The 20,745-nt window shown below is 63.9% G+C and overlaps 5 protein-coding genes across 8 annotated transcripts; 4 read left to right on the top strand and 1 right to left on the bottom strand.

The window, feature by feature from the left end:
* Nucleotides 1-168: 168 nt before the first annotated feature.
* On the top strand, nucleotides 169-3,106 carry NOP53 (NOP53 ribosome biogenesis factor). Its single transcript, XM_065655182.1, has 13 exons — nucleotides 169-371; nucleotides 505-569; nucleotides 695-779; nucleotides 859-1,064; nucleotides 1,150-1,220; nucleotides 1,308-1,403; nucleotides 1,487-1,591; nucleotides 1,723-1,896; nucleotides 2,052-2,227; nucleotides 2,300-2,366; nucleotides 2,698-2,774; nucleotides 2,878-2,934; nucleotides 3,017-3,106. Exons 1-13 carry the CDS (start codon nucleotides 175-177, stop codon nucleotides 3,021-3,023), a joined length of 1,383 nt encoding a protein of 460 aa, XP_065511254.1. The 5' UTR covers nucleotides 169-174; the 3' UTR covers nucleotides 3,024-3,106.
* A 253-nt stretch (nucleotides 3,107-3,359) lies between these two features.
* LOC136001036 (gap junction delta-2 protein-like) lies at nucleotides 3,360-5,046 on the bottom strand. The gene is made up of 2 exons (XM_065655088.1): nucleotides 4,979-5,046; nucleotides 3,360-4,415 (listed from the first exon to the last, which is right to left on the bottom strand). The coding sequence occupies exons 1-2, from the start codon at nucleotides 5,044-5,046 to the stop codon at nucleotides 3,596-3,598; spliced, it is 888 nt and encodes a 295-aa protein (XP_065511160.1). The 3' UTR covers nucleotides 3,360-3,595.
* Nucleotides 5,047-8,026: 2,980 nt separating this feature from the next.
* Nucleotides 8,027-9,777, top strand: SELENOW (selenoprotein W). The gene is made up of 5 exons (XM_065655206.1): nucleotides 8,027-8,105; nucleotides 8,782-8,806; nucleotides 8,903-8,956; nucleotides 9,058-9,132; nucleotides 9,234-9,777. The coding sequence occupies exons 1-5, from the start codon at nucleotides 8,071-8,073 to the stop codon at nucleotides 9,324-9,326; spliced, it is 282 nt and encodes a 93-aa protein (XP_065511278.1). The 5' UTR covers nucleotides 8,027-8,070; the 3' UTR covers nucleotides 9,327-9,777.
* Nucleotides 9,778-10,943: 1,166 nt separating this feature from the next.
* On the top strand, nucleotides 10,944-13,101 carry LOC136001127 (histone H3.3A). 3 transcript variants are annotated; one of them, XM_065655202.1, is made up of 4 exons: nucleotides 10,944-11,048; nucleotides 11,566-11,709; nucleotides 12,184-12,337; nucleotides 12,430-13,101. In XM_065655202.1, the coding sequence occupies exons 2-4, from the start codon at nucleotides 11,582-11,584 to the stop codon at nucleotides 12,556-12,558; spliced, it is 411 nt and encodes a 136-aa protein (XP_065511274.1). In that variant the 5' UTR covers nucleotides 10,944-11,048; nucleotides 11,566-11,581; the 3' UTR covers nucleotides 12,559-13,101. The 3 variants fall into 3 exon arrangements, with proteins under 3 accessions (XP_065511274.1, XP_065511275.1, XP_065511276.1); XM_065655203.1 differs by having other exon boundaries at nucleotides 10,985-11,073; XM_065655204.1 differs by lacking the exon at nucleotides 10,944-11,048 and adding an exon at nucleotides 11,349-11,397.
* Nucleotides 13,102-16,744: 3,643 nt separating this feature from the next.
* Nucleotides 16,745-19,174, top strand: LOC136001118 (homeobox protein otx5-like). 2 transcript variants are annotated; one of them, XM_065655187.1, is made up of 3 exons: nucleotides 16,745-16,841; nucleotides 17,340-17,491; nucleotides 18,331-19,174. In XM_065655187.1, the coding sequence occupies exons 1-3, from the start codon at nucleotides 16,745-16,747 to the stop codon at nucleotides 18,955-18,957; spliced, it is 876 nt and encodes a 291-aa protein (XP_065511259.1). In that variant the 3' UTR covers nucleotides 18,958-19,174. The 2 variants fall into 2 exon arrangements, with proteins under 2 accessions (XP_065511259.1, XP_065511258.1); XM_065655186.1 differs by having other exon boundaries at nucleotides 16,745-16,865.
* Nucleotides 19,175-20,745: the final 1,571 nt, after the last annotated feature.

Below are 20,745 nucleotides of genomic sequence, written 5' to 3'. Positions count from 1 at the left end.
CTTCCCAATATGGCGCCCCAAACCTTCCCAAGATGGCGGCTCAGACCTTCCCAATATGGCGCCAAACCTTCCCAAGATGGCGGCCCCGCCTTTCCCCGCCCTCCCCCAGATGGCGGCCGGAAGCGGCTGCGCCGCACTTCCGGCCTGCCCCGCAGCGTGGCCGCCCCTCTCACGATGGCGGCGCCCGCGGGCTGCTCGTCGTTCCTGGGCCTGGGCCCCGGCTCCCGGGACCCCGCCGCCGCCCGCCGCCGCTCCCGCGGGCCCCGCAACCGCAAGAAGGGCTGGAAGCGCTGGGCCGGCCCCGAGGCGCGGCTGGGCCGCGAAATCGGCGACTTCCTGGAGGACGTAGCGCTGCAGCAGCGGGCGACGGGGTGAGGGGGCCCGGCGGGGCCTGGAGGCCTCGGGGGGACCCTGATCGGGGTTTTTTTTTTTGGGGGGGGGGTATAAACCTCGGGGGGCTGCGTGGCCCCCCCGGAGGGTGACCCTGCGGGGGCTCGTCCTCAGGGGTTTGATCGCGGAGCAGCCGGACGAGGGTTTGTTCTTCCTGGACACGGGCGACGCCGAGAAGGGTGAGCGGGTCAATTTGGGGAGGGGGGACACACACACATGGGGGGCACCAGGACCCCCCCCCCCCCCCCATTTCCCTCGGCGTTTGGGGGTGACTTGTGTGTGTCCCCCCCCCACATAACGCCAGACCGGCGGCTGAACAAGGGGAAGGAGAAGCCCCTGCACGCAGACCTGGTGCTGCAGCCCGACTCCAAAGTGCCGCCCCCCAAAAAGTGAGTGCGGGGCGGGGGGGGGGACACACAAAGCGGGGGGTGACAGGCAGGGGGGCTGACCCCCCCCCCCCCCCCGCAGCATTCTGGCCCACCAGGTCCCCAACGGGCGCAAGGAGCGGCGGCGGCGCGAGTTTTGGGAGAAACAGGCCGAAAAGGGGATTCTGCCCCGTGCCGAGCGGCGCCTGCGGGCGCGGCTGCAACGGGGGGGGCCCCCGCCCCGAAAAACACTCGAGAAGGGCCGATCGGACCCCGAAAGAGGCTTCTACGACATCTGGGCCGCTGATAGTAAGTTGGGGGGGCGTTTGGGGGGGGTCAGCGTGGCTCCCCCCCCGCCCCGAGTCCCCGCGGGGTGACGCCGGTGTCCCCGCAGACCCCCTGGAGCGGGCGCTGGCGGGGCAGGACGGCTGGTTCCTGCAGCAAACCAAGAAGCAGAGGGTGAAGGTGAGATTTTGGGGGGGGGTCCGGCCCGGTGTGACCCCCCCCCCCCGGCCCTGCGTGACCCCCCAGTCCCGTGTGACCCCCCCACAGCGTCCCGCCAGGCTGGGGATGAAGCCGTCGCAGGTCCCCGCCGTGGAGGTCATCGCCGCCGGCGGCTCCTACAACCCCACCTTTGAGGACCACCAGGTTTCTTTTGGGGGGGTGTGAGTGTGGGGTGACCCCCCCCCTGCCCAATTTGGGGGTGACGGGGTGTGTGTGTCCCCCCCCAGGCGCTGCTGCTGCGGGCTCACGAGGTGGAGGTGAGGAAGAAGAGGGCGGAGGACAAGGTGGAGCGGCAGCTGCGGATCCCGGCCGGCACTCAGCTCCCCACCGCGGTGAGACCCCCCCCAAAACCCACGGCGCTGCTCTGGGGGGGCCCCGAACTGGGGTGTACGGCGGATTGGGGGGCACAAGAGGGGGTCCCTTCCCCAATTGGGGCGCTGACCCCCTCTTTTCACCCCCCCAGGAGACAGTTTTCCAGGAGCAGTGCGAGGGGCTGCTGGAGGAGTCGGGGGACGAGGGGGACGCGGACGGGGACGCGGCGGCACCGGCGGAGCCCCAAGACGCCCCGAAAACAGCGCCGCGGCGGGAGAAGAAGACGGAGCAGCAGCGGCGGCGGGAGAAGGAAGCGCGAGCCCTGGTAGGGGTGGCTGCCGGCGCCGTGCCGGTGCCGTGCTGGCCCCGATGCGGTGTGCCGGTGCTGTGCCGGCCTCGACGCGGTGTGCCGGTGCCGTGCCGGCCTCGACGCGGTGTGCTGGTGCCGTGCCGGGCCCTGACACGGCGTTTCCCCCGCAGGCGGCCCGGCAGCGCCGGGAGAAGACGGCGCGGTGCCGGCGGCAGCAGCTGTTCCGCCTGCGCTCGCTGCGGCAGCAGCTGCGGCACCGAGACGAGGAGCTGCTGCGGCGCCGGCAGTTGCGCTTGGCCAAGCGCCGCGCCAAGGACGCACTGCCCCGGCGCCTGGGACCCCTCAAGTGAGTTTTGGGGGTTTTGGGGGGGCCCGCAGGGACCCCCCCCGGCCTCCCCTGACCCTCTGAACCCCCCAGGTACGAGGAGCCTAGCCTGGAGGTGCAGCTGAGCGACGAGCTGGCCGAGTCCCTGCGCACCCTCAAGGTGGGGCACACTTTTGGGGGGGTCCCCACACTTTTGGGGGGGTCCCCACCCTTTTGGAGGGGTCCTCGCGCAGGGAGGCGGGGGCTGGCACCCCATGATGAGACCCATCCTTGCGCTAGGAGGATTCGCAGCCCCCCCCGGGCTGGGAATGTGAAGGTTTCTGGGGTCCCGGGGCCTCGCCGCGTAGGCGGGGGTCTGGGTGCTGAGGGTGCTTGTGGGGGGGGAGGGCGCTGGGTGAAACCTGCCCCCTCCCCCCAATTTTGTTTGGGGAATGGGGGAGTGCGCCCCGCACCCCCTCAACGTCCCCTCTTTGGTGTCCCTCCTGTTTCAGCTCGAGGGCAGCATCCTGCGCGACCGCTTCAAGAGTCTGCAGAAGAGGAGCCTGATTGAGCCGCGGGAGAGGGCCAAGTGAGGGGGGGGGTTAGGGGGGGCCGGGGGGGGTTAGGGGTCCGGAGAGGGGGCAGGTTGGGGCGGTTGGATTTTTGACCCCCTCCCTCGTATCTCTTGCCAGGTTCAAGAGGAGATATCGCCAGAAATATGTGGAGAAAAGAGCCTTCCGGGAAGTGACGTGAGTGGGGGTCAATGTGGGGCTGGACCCCCGCTCCTGGCACTCCCCCGAGCCCCCCCTGACCAACTGCTCTCCCTTGCAGGTTGTAACCGCGGATCGTGCCCCCCCTCCCAGTGCCACAGCCCAGTAAAACCATTTGCACCCACTCTGCCTCCTTCAGTTCTGTACTGGGGGGGGCTGGGGCGGGGAGGCTGTCGTGTGTGTCCCCCCCCGGGGGGGCCGTGGCAGATGGCACCGGGCTCAGCCCCTTTCCCTTCTTTAGAGCTATTACAGAGCGGATTAGAGGTTGCAAATCCAGGGGGGGCCGCCCCCGCTGCGCTCAGGGTGGGGGGGATCGCCCAGGAACACCCCCAAACCCACCACGTAGAGCTCAGCACTCAATCCTCCAACCCGTTTATTTACATCTCGGGGGGGCTCTGCCCCCCCACAACCCCTCTGACAAATAAATAACCCCCACACAACCTGTACTTCCCCCCGCCACCCCGGCGGGGTTGTGGGCCCCCCTCCCTCCCCGCTTGCACCATGATGAGGTCAATCGACGCCGAAACTCGGCGTCAGCCCTTGCGGCAAACCGGGGCGGCGGGGACGCACCACCGGGATTTTGGGGAGGTGGGGGGCAGCACCGTTGCCCCCCACACACTTTTTGGGGGGCGGGGGGGGCTCAGACGTAAGCAGACTCGCTGGACTGCGTCCGGCCCAGCGCCGGCGGGGGGACGGGGGGAGAAAGGTCCTTTTTACGCACCTCCACCAGCGACTTGCGCCGCGCCTGCACCCCGCGTACCGCGGCCTTGACCTTGCGCCAGCCCAGGTGGTTGAGCTCGGCCAGGTTGAGCAGGACGCAGACGCCGCTGACGGCGAACATGAAAACCAGAAAAACCGTCTTTTCGGTGGGGCGCGACACGTAGCACTCCACCTCCTTGACGCAGGGGTAGCGGTCGCACTCAAAAATAGCCGGGACGTTAAAGCCGTAGAGGAAATACTGCCCAGCCAGGAAACCGATCTCCAGAGCGTTCCGGAAAACCACCTGGATGACGTAGAAGCGGGAAATCCCCTCTTGGCGCTTGGCTTTCGAGCTGCGGGGGGCGCGCGGGGGGGGCCCGGGCAGCTCCTTGGCCTCCAGGCAGTCGGGTTCCTCCTTGCAGCCCCCGTCGGGGCCGGGCGCCAGCGCCCCGTTGATGGCTTTGGCTCTCTTGGCGTCGCGGTCCAGCAGCGGGTAGAGGAAGGAGTAGCGGCGCTCGCGCTGCTTGGCCGACTGGTGGACCGAGTAGGTGATGAAGCAGAGGCTGGGGGTGCAGACCAGGATGATCTGGAAGACCCAGTAGCGGATGTGGGAAATGGGGAAGGCTTTGTCGTAGCAGGCCTGGTTGCAGCCCGGCTGCAGCGTGTTGCACATGAACATGGTCTGCTCGTCCTCGTACACCGTCTCGCCCACAATGGCCACGATGAGGATGCGGAAGATGACCACCACCGTCAGCAGGATCCTGGGAGGGAGGAGGTGTGGACATGCGGGTCCTACCTGCACCCAGACGTGTCGCTTGGACGTGGACACGTGGGTCCTTCTTGGGCCCAGATGTGTGGGTTGGACTCGGAGACCTGGGTCCTACCTGGACCCAGACACATGGCTTGGACATTGAGATCTGGGTCCTTGGGCCCAGATGTATGGGTTGAACTTGGAGACCTGGGTCCTACCTGGACACATGGGTTAGACCTGGACCTACCTAGACCTGGACATGTAGGTCCTACCTGGACCCAGACACATGGGTTGGACATTAAGATCTGGGTCCTACCTGGACCCAGACATGTGGGGTGAACATGGACACATGGGTCCTTCTTGGGCCCAGATGTGTGGGTTGAACTCGGAGACCTGGGTTCTACCTGGACCCAGACACGTGGGTTAGACCCGGTCCTACCTAGACCTGGACGTGCAGGTCCCACCTGGACCCAGACACCTGGGGTGGACCTGGAAACCTGGGTCCTACATGGACACTGGGATATGTGGGTCAAACTGGGACACAGGGGTCAGGCCAGGCCACATGGGTCCTACCTGGACACGTGGGGTGGGTCTGGACCCCCTAGTCCCACCTGGCCCCCCAGGTACTTCCCAGGCCCCATGTCCCCATGTGCCAGCGCCCCTGACCTTGACCTGTCTCCCCGCGGCCACGGGCGCCCGTTGATGCTCGTCCCCCAGGGGTGTGGCTGCACATCTGGGGACGCGGGGTGCAGGTTTTGGGGTACATGGGGTGCAGGTTTGGGAACATAGCTGCAGGTTTTGGGAGACATGGGGTGCAGGTTTGGGGACACGCGATACAGGCTTTGGGGCACATAGGGGTGCAGGTTTTGGAGGACATGTGGTGCAGGTTTTGGGGGACACGGGGTGCAGGTTTGGGGACACAGGGTGCAGGTTTGGGGACACAGCTGCATGTGAGGACCTCCCTTGGAACCGACCCAACCCTGGGCTGTGCTTGTCCCCACGCTGTCCCTTGTCCTGAGTGTCCCTGTTGTCACAGCTGTCACCTCCTGCCAGCGGGGAGGTGACGGGGCGGGGGGGGGAGGTGACAGCAGGGAGGTGACAGCGGGTCCCTCTGCCACCCCCACCCCCGGGCCACCTCCCAGCCTCTTGCCGGGGGGGGGTTTGCCCCGCTGTCACCCCGTGGCGACCCGCTGTCACCCCGTGGGTGACACGACTCCCTTGCCGCCCCCCACGGGCACCTGCTGCCCCCGGGAGGGGTCGGGGGGCGCGGCGGTGACCCAGGGGGCCCGGGGGACGATGTGGGGGGTCCCGTGGGGGGGTCCGGTGACCTCCCCCCCCGCGTGGGCTGACCTGCCGATCATGGTGGAGTGCTGCTGCACCGCCGCCTCCAGCAGCCGCTCCAGGATGGTCCATTCGCCCATCGCTCCGGGACCGGGGGGCGCCGGCCCGGGCCCCCCCGCGCCCCGCCGGGCCCCCCCCGCTCAGCGCCGCGGCCCCATCCCCGCCGCAGCCGCCGCTGCCGCCGCCGCCGCGCCCGGGAGCGCCGAGCGCGGCCCCGGCTGAGCGGCCCCGGCTGCGCGCGGCCCCGCGGGGCGGCGGGAGCGCGCGGGGCGGCGGGAGCGCGCGGGGCGGTCCCGCTAACGGCGGCGCGGGGCGGGGGCGGCGATGCACGGGTTGTACTGGGAGGGTGCGCTGGTTATTCTGGTGGGGGATACACTGGTTACACTGGGGGGGATGAGCTGGTTATACTGGGGAGGATGCACTGTTTTCACTGGGGAGATGCACTGGTTACACTGGTGGGATACACTGGTTATACTGGGAGGAGTGCAAAGGTTACAATGATGGGATGCACCGGTTATACTGGTGGGATGCACTGGTTATACTGGGAAGAGTGCAAAGGTTACAATGATGGGATACACTGGTTATACTGGGAGGAGTGCAAAGGTTACAATGATGGGATGCACTGGTTACACTGGTGGGATACACTGGTTATACTGGGAGGAGTGCAAAGGTTACAATGATGGGATGCACTGGTTACACTGGTGGGATGCGCTGGTTATATTGGGGAGGATGTGCTGGTTATACTGGAGAGGATGCACTGTTTTCACTGGGGGGATGCACCGGTTATACTGGGAAGAGCGCAAAGGTTACAATGATGGGATGCACTGGTTATACTGGGAGGAGTGCAAAGGTTACAATGATGGGATGCACTGGTTACACTGGTGGGATACACTGGTTATACTGGGAGGAGTGCAAAGGTTACAATGATGGGATGCACTGGTTACACTGGTGGGATGCGCTGGTTATACTGGGGAGGATGTGCTGGTTATACTGGAGAGGATGCACTGTTTTCACTGGGGGGATGCACTGGTTACACTGGTGGGATGCACTGGTTATACTGGTGGGATGTGCTGGTTATACTGGGAGGAGTGCAAAGGTTACAATGATGGGATGCACTGGTTATACTGGTGGGATGCGCTGGTTATACTGGTGGGATGTGCTGGTTATACTGGAGAGGATGCACTCTTCACTGGGGGGATGCACTGGTTATACTGGGAGGAGTGCAAAGGTTACAATGATGGGATGCGCTGGTTATACTGGGGAGGATGCACTCTTTTCACTGGGGGGATGCACTGGTTATACTGGGAAGAGTGCAAAGGTTACAATGATGGGATGCACTGGTTATACTGGTGGGATGCACTGGTTATACTGGGGGGAGTGCAAAGGTTACAATGATGGGATGCACTGGTTATACTGGTGGGATGCACTGATTATACTGGGAGGAGTGCAAAGGTTACAATGATGGGATGCACTGGTTATACTGGTGGGATGTGCTGGTTATACTGGAGAGGATGCGCTGTTTTCACTGGGGGGATGCACTGGTTATACTGGTGGGATGCACTGGTAAATCCTGGGGGATATCCTGGGTGGATGCACCGGTTCTACTGGGGGGATGCACTGGTTATTCTGGTGGGGGATAAACTGGTTATACTGGGAGGGGTGCAAAGGTTACAATGATGGGATGCACTGGTTATACTGGGGGGAGGCGCTGGTTATACTGGTGGGATGCACTGGTAAATACTGGGGGATATCCTAGGGGGATGCACTGGTTATACTGGTGGGATGCACTGGTTATACTGGGGGGAGGCGCTGGTTATTCTGGTCAGGGATACACTGTTTATATTGGGGGGGATGCACTGGTTATACTGTGGGATGTGCTGGTTATACTGGAGAGGATGCACTGTTTTCACTGGGGGGATGCACCGGTTCTACTGGGGGGATGCACTGGTTATTCTGGTGGGGGATAAACTGGTTATACTGGGAGGGGTGCAAAGGTTACAATGATGGGATGCACTGGTTATACTGGGGCGATGCGCTGGTTATGCTGGTGGGATGCACTGGTTATACTGGGAGGAGGCGCTGGTTATTCTAGCGGGGGATACACTGGTTATTTTGGGGGGGAATACAACGGTTATACTGGGAGGGGTGCTAAGGTTACAATGATGGGATGCACTGGTTATACTGGGGCGATGGGAATAGTGTAGGAATAAGGGGGGTGGGAGGGGCCGGTCCCGGTCCCGGTGTTTGGGGGGGGCGGTCCCGGTCCCGGTGTTCGGGGGGGTGGGGGGCGGGACCGACGCTTCTGCGCAGCCGCCGCCGCCGCGATGGCCGAACGGCTCCGCGTCTCCGTGCTCTACTGGTACGGGGCGGGGTCCTTGTGTAACGGGGGGGGGCTCTTGTGCATGGAGGGGGTTTCCTGTGCCTGGGGGGGGGCGGTCCCTGTGCCCTGGGGTGGCTCCTTGTGCCTGGGGGGCTCCTTGTGCCCTGGGGGGGGTCCCTGTGCCCTGGGGGGGGTTCCTTGTGCCCTGGGGGGGGGTCCCTGTGCCCTGGGGTGGCTCCTTGTGCCCTGGGGGGGCTCCTTGTGCTCTGGGGGGGGATCCCTGTGCGTGGTGGGGTTTCTCATGCGTGGGGGGGGTTTCCTTGTGCCCTGGGGGGGGTTCCCTGTGCCCTGGGGGGGGTTCCTTGTGCCCTGGCGGGGGGGTCCCTGTGCCCTGGGGAGGCTCCTTGTGCCTGGGGGGCTCCTTGTGCCCTGGGGAGGGTCCCTGTGCCCTGGGGGGGCTCCTTGTACTCTGGGGGGGGATCCCTGTGTGTGGTGGGGTTTCTCATGCGTGGGGGGGGTTTCCTTGTGCCCTGGGGGGGGTTCCTTGTGCCCTGGGGGAGGGTTCCTGTGCTCTGGGGGGGCTCCTTGTGCTCTGGGGGGGATCCCTGTGCGTGGTGGGGTTTCTCGTGCGTGGGGGGGGATCCCTGTGCACGGGGGCGTGTGTGACCCCTTTTAAAGGGGTCCCCCTCCCACTGACCACCTACCCCTTCCCCAGTGGAGCCTGAGGCTACAGACCCAAGGTGAGCCGTGCCCCCCCCTACCCTTGCCTGCCCCCCCACAAGGGGTTTCCCCCCCAAACCAGCACAGGGGTGACCCCCCCAAAATGTCGCTTTCAGTACCAACAGCTCAAGCAGGAGCTGGAGAGGCGCTTCCCAGGCGCGCTGGAGGTGGTGAGTGGCGGGGAGTCGCGGGGGGAACACACAGGGTGGGGCGAACACATAGGGTGGGGGGGTCACCCAGGACCGAGGTGACCCCCATCGTGTCCCCACAGAGCGGCCAGGGGACGCGGGAGGTGACAGGATGGTTTGAAGTGACGGTGGGGGGACACCTTGTCCACTCCAAGAAGGTGGGTGACCCCCCTCCCCGGTGCTGCAACAGCGTCGCGTGTCCCCCCCACCCCACCCCGGCGCCTCAAACTCATCCGTTTCCCGTCCCCGCCCCCGCCAGAACGGCGACGGCTTCGTTGACACCGACGCCAAGCTCCACAAGATCATGGCGGCCATCAAAACCCACCTGGCGCAAACCCCAGCACGAAGGTAATGGCGCTGCGACGCCGCCTCTGACCCCCACACACACACACCGCGTCCCCCCGCCTCGCACCGGCCCGCCGCTCCATGACGGGAACCGCCGAAACGCCCCCGGGGCACCGGGCGCTTTCCAGAAACTTCCGCGCAAGATGCCGGTGCTGGGGGGGCCGTGGAGCTTCGTGTGTGTGTGTCCCCCGCCCTGCACTAACCACCTTCTCCGAAGCTCCTGCTTGTTGCGCTGGTCCCGTTCGGTTTTTATTTCCCTTGCTCATCTGTTTTCGCCAAGCCTGCCGGGTTGAAAAATAAGGGGGGAAAAAAAAGCTTCAAAACCGGAGAAATTAGGCGCTAATTTAATTATTTCCCCGCCTGCCCAGCAGCAGCTGGACCCCCATTCCCACCCCCCCAGTTCCAGTCGCCTTCTGTAACGTTTTGCGGCCTTTCTGGAATAAAGTTGTGGAAAACGCGAGGCGGGTCGGGGTGTTTTTTGGGGGTTTATTGTGTTTTTCACCTCCCGCCTCGGCCCTGGGGCCCAATAAACCCCGTTCCCTCATTTGGACCTAAAAACGACTTGAAGGGCGGACGGCAGCGGACGGCGCCCACAGATGTTTACCCCTTTGTGTGTCGTTTTTCCCCGTTATGGTGTTTTTAACGCACTGTACCAAGGGTAAGAGGCAACACCGAGGAGCCCAACCAGCGCTGGCGGGTGAATTAGAAAATTAAAGCTTCTCCTCCCCGCCGCTCGCAACTGTAGTAAATGTTAGAGCGACCTAGTGATTCCCGTTGCTAGTTAAATGGGATGGCAGATGGCTCATGTTATTGATAAGGATGTTCTGAGTCTATTTTGAGGAAACCAGATGTAGCGAAACACAGGAACAGGAACAGATAAACCGTGGACTGAAGGACAAGAAGATGACCACATGGGGGAGATAACAGAAACGTCAGCCAAAGCCAGAAGGACAGTGATTTTTTTTCTACAAGGACCCCCGAGTTCAGATAAAGGACAAACTGAGGAAGAGGAGAGCCTTCATCCTGACGACCACCAGATGGGGAGAGAAGACCCTAACACCACGACAGAGCATGCGTATCTAGTAGTATGAATACGTATTAGGAGGTGGGATAATTCCCAAAAATAGAGAATCGTAATAACAAAGGGGGGGTATACAATGACCACTAAAAACTTTGTCAGGTGTGCGTGTAGGTGGAACGCAGATTCCCCACGCACCCAGCGCTGCTTCGCTTATCCCTACTACAATAAACTTCTCTTGAGCATAGACCCTGTCTGTGTCGAGCAAGGTTATCTACCACACAACCCTCGAGCGCCGGCGCGACTTGTGCAAAGCGCTACCTGACTGAAGGGCGGCAAAGCTGCTCTCGCCTGTGGGGGTGACGGGTTTTTTCTCGCTCGTCCACGCCGCGGGGGGTGTGGGTGCGGAAAACCGGGCTGGCTTCCAGCAGAGGGGCCCCCCCCGGGGTGGGGAGCGGCGCTGGGCGGGCCCGGGGCTCGGGGCTCCGCCTCAGGCCGCCGCCCGGCCCGGCCTCTGGGTGGGGGACAACATGGCGCCGGCCCCCTCACCTCAGGCGACCTCCCTCCCCGCGCGGTGCACGACGGGTAAGCAGCCCGCCGGGAGCCCGCCATTTTCTGTCAGGAAAGGCGGGAAGGGAGGGAGGGAGGGAGAGCGAGCGCCGCCGCGGGACGTCGAACGGCTCCAGCGCCGCCGCTAGCCCGGCACGCGAGGTAACGGCGGCGCGGCCGCTGCCCGGTAACGGCGGAGCGGGGAGCGCGTTTTGGCGCGGGGCGGGGTTGCGGCCCGGTGGTGAGGTCGTCTGAGGAGACGCTGCTCCCGCTTAGTCCCGCCTGCTGGTTGGCGGCGGCGCGGATTGGCTGGCAGGCCGGGAGGCCGGGAGGGGATAGGCTGAGCGGCGCGTCCGTCTTCGCGGGGAGGCCCGGTAGCGCCGCCCCGCCGTTGGCAGCGGGCGAGCCCATTGGCTGCGCGCCGCCGGCCAATCGGCGGCGGGGGCACGTGACGAGGCGCGAAGGCTTCTGGGAGCTGTAGTCTGAGGGGACGGCGGCGGCTGCTCCCCCGGTGAGGCCATGGGGGCTCCCGGGGCCCGGCCCGGCGGCGGACCCGCCGCTCCGGCGTCTCTTCCTCAGCCCGGTGCTCCCCCCGAGGCCGGTCGGCGCAGGCGGCCGCCCCTCAGCCCCGTTAACGGCCGCTCCCCGGAGCCGACCGCGGCCTTCTCCCCCACGGCAGGCCCTGAGCGTCCGGTATGGCCCGTACCAAGCAGACGGCTCGGAAATCCACCGGCGGGAAAGCGCCGAGGAAGCAACTGGCCACTAAGGCCGCCAGGAAGAGCGCGCCGTCCACGGGGGGTGTGAAGAAGCCGCATCGCTACAGGTACCAGCCCCGTGTCACCCCCGGTTGGGGGGTCTGGGAGGCCGGGGGGTTTTGGGGGGCCGGGTGGGTCTGGGGGGGTTTGGGGGGCCGGGGGTGTCTGGGGGGTTTGGGAGGTCGGGGGGGTTTGGGGGCCTGGGGGATCTGGGGGGCCGGAGGGGTCTGGGGGGTTTAGGGGGCTGGGGGGGCATGGGGGGTTTGGAGGCCTGGGGGGGCCTGGGGAATTGGGTGAGTCTGGGGGGTTTGGGGGGCCGAGTGGGTCTGGGGGATTGGGTGAGTCTGGGGGGTTTGGGGGGTTGGGGGGGTCTAGGGGATTTGGGGGGCCGGGTGGGTCTGGGGGATCTGGGGGGCCAGGTGGATCTGAGGGGCTTGAGGGACCAGGTGGGTCTGGGGGATTTGGGGGGCCGGGTGAGTCTGGGGGTTTTGGGGGCCTGGGGGTCCTGCTCTGCAGCCGTTAACACCTGATCCCCTGGGCAGGCCCGGCACGGTGGCTCTGCGGGAGATCCGGCGGTACCAGAAATCCACCGAGCTGCTGATCCGCAAGCTGCCCTTCCAGCGCCTGGTGAGAGAGATCGCCCAGGACTTCAAAACCGACCTACGCTTCCAGAGCGCGGCCATCGGCGCGCTGCAGGTGAGCCCCTCCTCGCAAAACCGCCCGAAATGCCCCCCCCCAAAATGCGTCGTTTCGTCCCCAAAAGCTGAGGGCCCGTCCGTGTCCCGCAGGAGGCCAGCGAGGCGTATCTGGTGGGGCTCTTTGAGGACACCAACCTGTGCGCCATCCATGCCAAGCGCGTCACCATCATGCCCAAGGACATCCAGCTGGCGCGGCGCATCCGCGGCGAGCGGGCGTAGGGCGGCCGGCCGGCGGGAGGGACACAGGGAGGGGGGTTTTTTCTGGGGGGGTTTGGGGTCTCTCCTGCCGCCGTTCACCACGTGCGAGCGGAACAAAAAAAAAACCCAACAAAACACGCGACTTCCGAGGGGTTTATGAGAATTTTTTTTGGATTTTTCCCCCCCGCCCACACTTCCTTTTTGTACACTTTTGTTTTTCTTCTTTTCCTCTCCGAGCTGCAAAAGAAAAAAAATATATATATATAAAAAAGTGTGTGTATGGGGGGCGGGGAGCGGGGACAGTTTTTGAAATCCCTGGTTTTCTACACAAACCACCTGTATTATTTTTGGGTATGGAAAGAGGAATTTGGGGGCTTTGGATTCTCGATTTCACCCCCCTCAGCTTTGTTTCCCGTTGGATCTTTGTCCCGTCTGCGTTTCTCACCCCGTGCTGCCCCCGGAATAAAGAAAACCCGTCAGCGTTCGTTAGCGTCCCCCTCCTTAATTAACCCCAGCCCCGCCTTGTGCTTTATTATCAATAAATCCCCCACCTGGACTTTAAAATTGACATTTTGGATCTTGGGGGGGGGGGGGGGTGTAATTTGGGGTGCAGAGTTGAGGTTTTTTTCCCCCTTTTTGGGGCGATTCGGGGGGGATTTGGGCCAGATTACCCCGAGGTGCTGACGTGATTGTTCCTGACACCCCGGGGTTAAATTTAGAGCCCCCCCCCCCCCCGAGCCACCCTAATCGGGATTAGGGACCCGGGGAGGGGGTGGGCACCGGAGGACGGGGCGTCCCCCCCCTGAAAACACTGGCAAGACGCGGCCCTGGGGGCGATTCGCCTGAAAAACGGGGATTTTGGGAGCGTTCCGGCTCAAAAACGGGCGTTCCAAGAGAGGGAGAGAAAACACACGTCAGTTTTTAAATAGAAATAGAGGTTTTTACCTAAATATCGAGCTTTATTTCTGCTTTTATAAAATATATCTTCGTTTTTATAAAATATATCTCAGTTTCTATAAAATATATCTCCGTCTTTATAAAATATCTCTTCTGTACAATATATCTGTATTTTTACAAAATATATCTCTGCTTCTAAAAACTATATCTGTGTTTATATACATGGAAAATACGTTCTATAGAAACAGAGAGACATTTTCTAGAAATATGGGTGTTTTCTCGACCTCCGCCTGTGGTTTTATAACTACGGCTCCATTTTATAGAAATCCGGTATTTTTATAGAAACACGGGTGTGATTTTTATCCAAACACGGAGATTTTACGTTTTAATTTTATTGCGAAATGAGCATATGAAATGGTTCACCCATCACGTTTTTCTTCCAGAAACAGGGAAATCGGAGCCCACTCCCCGCCAAACCTCCCCCCAGGTTGGTGGGGGGGGCAGCGGGGACCCCAAAAAAGCCAATTACCGCTAACGAGGGGAAAGAGCAGCCGCATTTCGGGGCCACTTTCCCCGTCCCCGCCCCCCGCCGCCTTGGTTCGTCAGGGTTTAATTAGGGGTTCGGCCTCACCCCAGGATTAAAACCTGCAAGGTGGGGGCTTGGGGACCCCCCCGGGGGGGGTATTGGGGGGCAGGGGGGTCACATCTGTGCCACCCACCCCCTCCCGCCCCGTATTCCCCCCCCCCGTGCAGGGATTAGGGTTAATCAGCTCCAAATCCGCACGGCTGAAAAACAAACTAATCAGCCCTGGGGATGTGGCGGGGGGGACAGCAGAGCTGGGGAGGTCCTGAAGGGTTTGGGGGGGTCCCACTGGGGTTTGGGGGGGTCCTGAAGGGTTTGGGGGGGTCCCACTGGGGTTTGGGGGGGTCCTGAAGGGTTTGGGGGCATTGGGTGTCCCATGGGGTGGGAGGGTCAGGGAGGCTGCATGGGGGGGTCATTCCCAGCCCCCCAAACTCCACATCCCGCTGACATCCCCCCCCAAAAAAAATCCACCCCCCCCATGTGTCCCTTGGGCTCAGACGTGGCAGCTGTCCCCAGGATTAGCCCCACGATGGTGGCGGGGGGGTGACATTTTGTCCCTGTCCCCCCTCCCAGGAGGACACCCAGGCCTCGCCCACCCCCCACCCCGTCACCCGGGACCCCCCGTCCCCCCGCCCCGGGGACACGGGGGGTGACACCGCGGGGGATGAGTGCTAATTGCCGGCAGCGCTGGATTAGCCCGGGCCGGGGCCAATGTCACCCCCCCCAGGGGATTAGTGACATCGCGGTGGCGGGTGACATCACGGCGGGGTCCTACTTAAACCTCCCCCCGCCCCGGGGACGCTTCCCCGCTGCCACTGCGGCCACCACCGCTGTCACCGCCGCCACCGCACAGGTACGCGCCCAGTGGGACCGGGGACGTCGGGGTGGGGGACGAGCCGCTGGCGCTGTCCCTGGCTCGGGAAGATGTCACCTGGCTTGGGGACAGGCCACCACCTCCGTCCCCAGCTTGGGGACAAGGTGACCAACCCCGGGGAGGTGTTACCTGGCTTGGGGACAGGCCACCACCTCTGTCCTCAGCTTGGGGACATGGTCACCAGCCCCCGGTGACATCCCTTGGGTCATGGGGAAGCCACCACCTCTGTCCCCAGCTTAGGGACAAGGTGGCCAACCCTGGTGAGGTGTCACCTGGCTTGGGAACAGGCCACCACCTCTGTCCCCAGCTTGGAGACATGGTCACCAGCTCCTGGTGACATCCCTTGGGTCATGGAGAAGCCACCACCTCCGTCCCCAGCTTGGGGACAAGGTGGCCAACCCCGGGGAGGTGTCACCTGGCTTGGGGACAGGCCACCACCTCTGTCCCCAGCTTGGGGACATGGTCCCAGCCCCCAGTGATGTCCCTTGCCTTGGGGACAGCTTCAGGGTGGCCTCCCCCGGCTTAAGGACAAGCCACCGCTGCCGTCCTTGGCTTGGGGACAGGGTTCCAGCGCCAGGGTGACATCCCCTGGCTTGGGGACAAGCCGCTGGCTCTGTCCCCTCTCTCGGCGGTGGCATCTGGGCGCAGCGGGGGGGACCTTCCTTGGCTCGGGGACAAGGCGGTGGCCTTGGGGACAGGGGGGACATCCTGGCTCGTGCTTGTGACTGGGGACGGGGTCCCTGTCCCCGACGGGTCCCTGGTTGTCCCCAAGGGGGTTCCTGTCCCACGGGGGGGTCCCTGGATCTCCTCAATGGGGTCCGTGTCCCCAAGGGGTCCCTGGTTGTCCCCATGGGGGGTCCCTGGATGTCCCCAAGGGGGTCCCTGTCCCACAAGGGTCCCTGGATATCCCCATGGGGGTCCCTGTCCCATGGGGGGTCCCTGGATGTCCCCATGGGGGTCCCTGTCCCCAGTTGTCCCCCATTGTCCCCGGTGCCAGCCGCGTCCCCCTGTCCCCACAGCACAGCCCCGGGGACCGCAGGGACACAGGTAGGACCGGGGTGGGGGGAATGGGACAGATCTGGCACCGCGGCACCTGCGGGTGTCACCGCTGGGCCGTGTGTCACCGCGCCGTGCTGTGCCGCGTGGTGCCACGGTTTGCCGTGCCGTGCTGCACCGTGCTGTGCCGTGGTTTTCCACACTGTACCGTGCCATACCATACTGCGCCGCGCCATGGTGTGCCACGCCATGCTGTGCCATGCCGCACCACGGTGCGCTGCGCTTTGTTGTGCCATGCCATGCTGTGCCATGCCATGTTGTGCCATGTCGTGCCATGCCGTGCTGTGCCGTGCCATGCCATGTTGTGCCATGTTGTGCCTTGCTGTGCCATGCTGTGTCGTGCCATGCCATGTCGTGCCATGCCATGCTGTGCCATGTCATGTTGTGCCATGCAATGCCATGTCGTGCCGTGCCATGCCGTGCTGTGCCATGCCATGTTGTGCCGTGTCGTGTCGTGCCATGCCATGCTGTGCCATGTCATGTTGTGCCATGCCGTGCCATGTTGTGCCGTGCCATGCCGTGCTGTACCATGCCATGCCGTGTTGTGCCATGCCATGTTGTGCCGTGCCGTGTTGTGCTATGCCATGCTGTGTTGTGCTGTGCCATGCCATGCTGTGCCATGCCATGCTGTGCCATGCCGTGCTGTGCCGTGCCATGCTGTGCCATGCCATGCCGTGTTGTGCCGTGCCGTGCTGTGCCGTGCCATGCCATGCCGTGTTGTGCCGTGCCGTACTGTGCCGCGGCGTGCCGTGCCACGCTGACCCGGTGTCCCCAGCCCCGGCGGGTCCCCCCCGAGCATGATGTCCTACATCAAACAGCCGCACTTCACCGTCAACGGGCTGAGCTTGGCCGGGCCCGGCATGGACCTGCTGCACCCCGCCGTGGGCTACCCCGGTGAGCGCCGCGCCAGCACAAGGGGCTTTTGCACGGGGGGAGTTGCACAGGGATTTTGCACGGGGGGTTTGCACAGGGGTTTTTGCACAGGGGGGTTTTGCATGAGGATTTGCATGGGGGAGGTTGCACAGAGCATTTTGCACAAGGGGTTTGCACAGGGGGGTTTGCACAGGAGATTTGCATGGGGGGATTTGTACAGGGCATTTCGCACAAGGGGTTTGCACAGGGGTGGGATGCACGGGAAGGTTTTGCACAGGGAAAAGGTAAACGGGGGGGTGCACAGGGATTTTGCACAGGGGGATTTGCACGGGGACTTTGCACAGGGGGTTTGCACAAGGGTGGGATGCACAGGGGTTTTGCACAGGGACTTCGCATGGGGACGGTTGCAAAGGGATTTTGCGCAGGGGAAGGGTAAAGGGGGGAGTGTTTGCACCAGCGCGTTGCGCGGTTTGCACGGGCAGGTCTCGGGGGCCCCCCTGACCCCACCCCCGTGCGCAGCCACCCCGCGGAAGCAGCGCCGGGAGCGCACGACGTTCACCAGGGCGCAGCTGGACATCCTGGAGGCCTTGTTCGCCAAGACGCGCTACCCCGACATCTTCATGCGCGAGGAGGTGGCCCTGAAGATCAACCTGCCCGAGTCCCGCGTCCAGGTGTGCGAGGGGCGTGCAAGGGCGTGCAAGGCCCCACGCGTGTGGGTAAGGTCGTGCAAGGCCCTGCGTGCACGGGGATGGGCGTGCAAAGCCCCACATGCGTCGGTAAGGTCGTGCAAGGCCCCGTGTGCACGGGGATGCGTGTGCAAAGCCCCGCGTGCACGCGCAAGGGATATGCAGGGCCTCGCGTTCACTGCTCGTTGCACACACACCCAGGGGGTGCAGCTCATTGCACACACATGTGCACACGCAGGGGGTGCAGATTGTTGCACGCACACCCAGGGGTTGCAGATTGTTGCACACGCAGGGGCTGCAGATTGTTGCACGCACACCCAGGGGTTGCAGATTGTTGCACACCCAGGGACTGCAGATTGTTGCAAACCCAGGGGGTGCAGCTTGTTGCACACACACCCAGGGGCTGTGGATTATTGCACACCCAGGGGGTGCAGATTGTTGCACACCTGGGGGTTGCAGATTGTTGCACACGCAGGGGGTGCAGCTCGTTGCACGCACACCCAGGGGGTGCAGATTGTTGCACACGCAGGGGCTGCAGCTCGTTGCACATACATGCACACCCAGGGGGTGCAGCTCGTTGCACGCACACCCAGGGGGTGCAGATTGTTGCACATGCAGGGGGTGCAGCTCGTTGCACGCACACCCAAGGGTTGCAGATTGTTGCACATGCAGGGGGTGCAGATTGTTGCACACGCAGGGGGTGCAGCTCGTTGCACGCACACCCAGGGCTGCAGCTCGTTGCACACACATGCACATCCAGGGCTGCAGCTTGTTGCTCACCCCGCACGCACCCCCGTCCCGCGCCTCATTTTCCCCTCCCGCAGGTCTGGTTCAAGAACCGCCGCGCCAAGTGCCGGCAGCAGCAGCAGCAGAGCAGCGGCCAGGCCAAGTCGCGCCCCCCCAAGAAGAAAAGCTCCCCGGCCCGCGACGCCGCCACCGCCGCCGCCGACGTGGGGGCGCCCGGGCCCTACACGCCCCCCCCCAGCGCCCCCGCCGGCACCCCCAGCTCCGCCGGCGCCACCGTGTCCATCTGGAGCCCGGCGTCCATCTCCCCGGTCCCCGACCCCTTGGCCGCCTCGGCCACGCCGGGGTTGCCGCGCTCGGCGCCGTTTCCCGCCGCCTACGGCCAAAGCGCCGGCTACGGCCAAGGCTACGCCGGCTCGGCCGCCTATTTCGGGGGCCTGGACTGCAGCTCGTACCTGTCCCCCATGCACCCGCAGCTGGCGGCCCCCGGCGCGGCGCTCAGCCCCCTGGCAGCCCCCGCCATGGGCGCCCATTTGGCCGGGTCGCCCGCCGGGCTCGCCGCGCCGGGTTACGGCAGCGCCGGGCTCGGTTTTGGCCCCGTCGACTGCTTGGAGTACAAGGAGCCCGCGGGCTCCTGGAAGCTCAACTTCAACGCCGACTGCCTGGACTACAAGGACCAGAGCTCCTGGAAGTTCCAGGTGTTGTGAGGCGGGGGCGGCCGCGGCGTCCCCCCCTCCCGCCCCGTGGCGCCCGGGACGCTGCGCGTGGTGCAGGAGCTGCCGCGGTGCCGGGAGGGACGGGGATGCAACGTGGAGCGTCCCTGCAACGTGGAGCATCCTGGGATGGAGCATCCCTGCAACTTGGAGCATCCCAGGATGGAGCATCCCTGCACCACTGAGTATCCTGGGATGGAGCATCCCTGCAACTTGGAGCATCCTGGGATGGAGCATCCCTGCACCACTGAGTATCCTGGGATGGAGCATCCCTGCAACGTGGAGCATCCTGGGATGGAGCATCCCTGCACCACTGAGTATCCTGGGATGGAGCATCCCTGCACCATGGAGCATCCTGGGATGGAGCGTCCCTGCAATGTGGAACATCCTGGGATGGAGCATCCCTGCAACGTGGAGCATCCCAGGATGGAGCATCCCTGCACCACTGAGTATCCTGGGATGGAGTGTCCCTGCACCACTGAGTATCCTGGGATGGAGCATCCCTGCAACTTGGAGCATCCTGGGATGGAGCATCCCTGCACCATTGAGTATCCTGGGATGGAGCATCCCTGCACCATGGAGCATCCCTGCACCATGGAGAGTCCCTGCACCATGGAGTATCCTGGGATGGGGCATCCCTGCACCGTGGAGCGTCCTGGGATGGAGTGTCCCTGCAACATGGAGCATCCCTGCACCACTGAGTATCCTGGGATGGAGCATCCCTGCAACGTGGAGCATCCCGCGATGGAGCATCCCTGCACCACTGAGTATCCTGGGATGGAGCGTCCCTGCAACTTGGAGCATCCTGGGATGGAGCATCCCTGCAACATGGAGCATCTCTGCAACATGGAGCATCCCAGGATGCAGCATCCCTGCACCGTGGAATATCCCGGGATGGAGCTTCCCTGCAACAAGGAGCATCCCAGCAACATGGAGCATCCCTGCAACATGGAGAATTCCTGCAACACGGAGCATCCCTGCAGCACAGAGTGTCCCAGGATGGAGCATCCCAGGATGGAGCATCCCTGCACCGCGGAGCATCCTCGTGCACAGAGCGTCCTTGTGCACGGAGCATCCTCGTGCACAGAGCGTCCTTGTGCACGGAGCATCCTTGTGCACGGAGCATCCTCGTGCACAGAGCGTCCTTGTGCACGGAGCATCCTTGTGCACGGAGCATCCTCGTGCACAGAGCATCATTGTGCACAGAGCATCCTCATGCACGGAGCATCCTCGTGCACGGAGCATCCTTGTGCACGGAGCATCCTCGTGCACAGAGCGTCCTTGTGCACGGAGCATCCTCGTGCACGGAGCATCCTCATGCACGGAGCCCCCCAGGACACGCGGGGGGCCGGGACCCCCCCCCAACCGTCCCCCCGCTGCCCCCCGCCCTCCTCCCCCAGCCCCGGGTCCCCCCCGTAGCTCTGTCGCGTCCCCCCCGCCCCGTGCAGCTTGGAGGAGGAAAAGGCTTTAAAACAAACGAAACGATAATAATTAAAAAAACACCCCAAAAGTGGAAAAGGAGGGGGCGCGCCCCTGCCTGTCTCATTAACGGCAGCGGCTAATGAGGGGTTGCTAATTGCGTGGAGCAGGGAAGGAGCCGGGCTGGGGGGGGAACGTGGGGCCACCTCGGTGTCACCCCATCCTGGGGCGAGAGCCCCTGGAGGGGACCCAGGCGTCCGGGCCCCCCCCTTGGTGACAGGGGGGACCCTGCGGGGGGTCCCAGCCCCCGTTTAACCCCCCCCCGGGTTATTTTTACTGATCTAATTTAGCATATGGGGGCGA

This window comes from Caloenas nicobarica, chromosome 37, assembly GCF_036013445.1.
Source record: "Caloenas nicobarica isolate bCalNic1 chromosome 37, bCalNic1.hap1, whole genome shotgun sequence".
Lineage (NCBI taxonomy): Eukaryota > Metazoa > Chordata > Aves > Columbiformes > Columbidae > Caloenas > Caloenas nicobarica.
The sequence above is the reverse complement of the archived record's forward strand: the minus strand, read 5'-3'. Positions and strand labels throughout refer to the sequence as shown.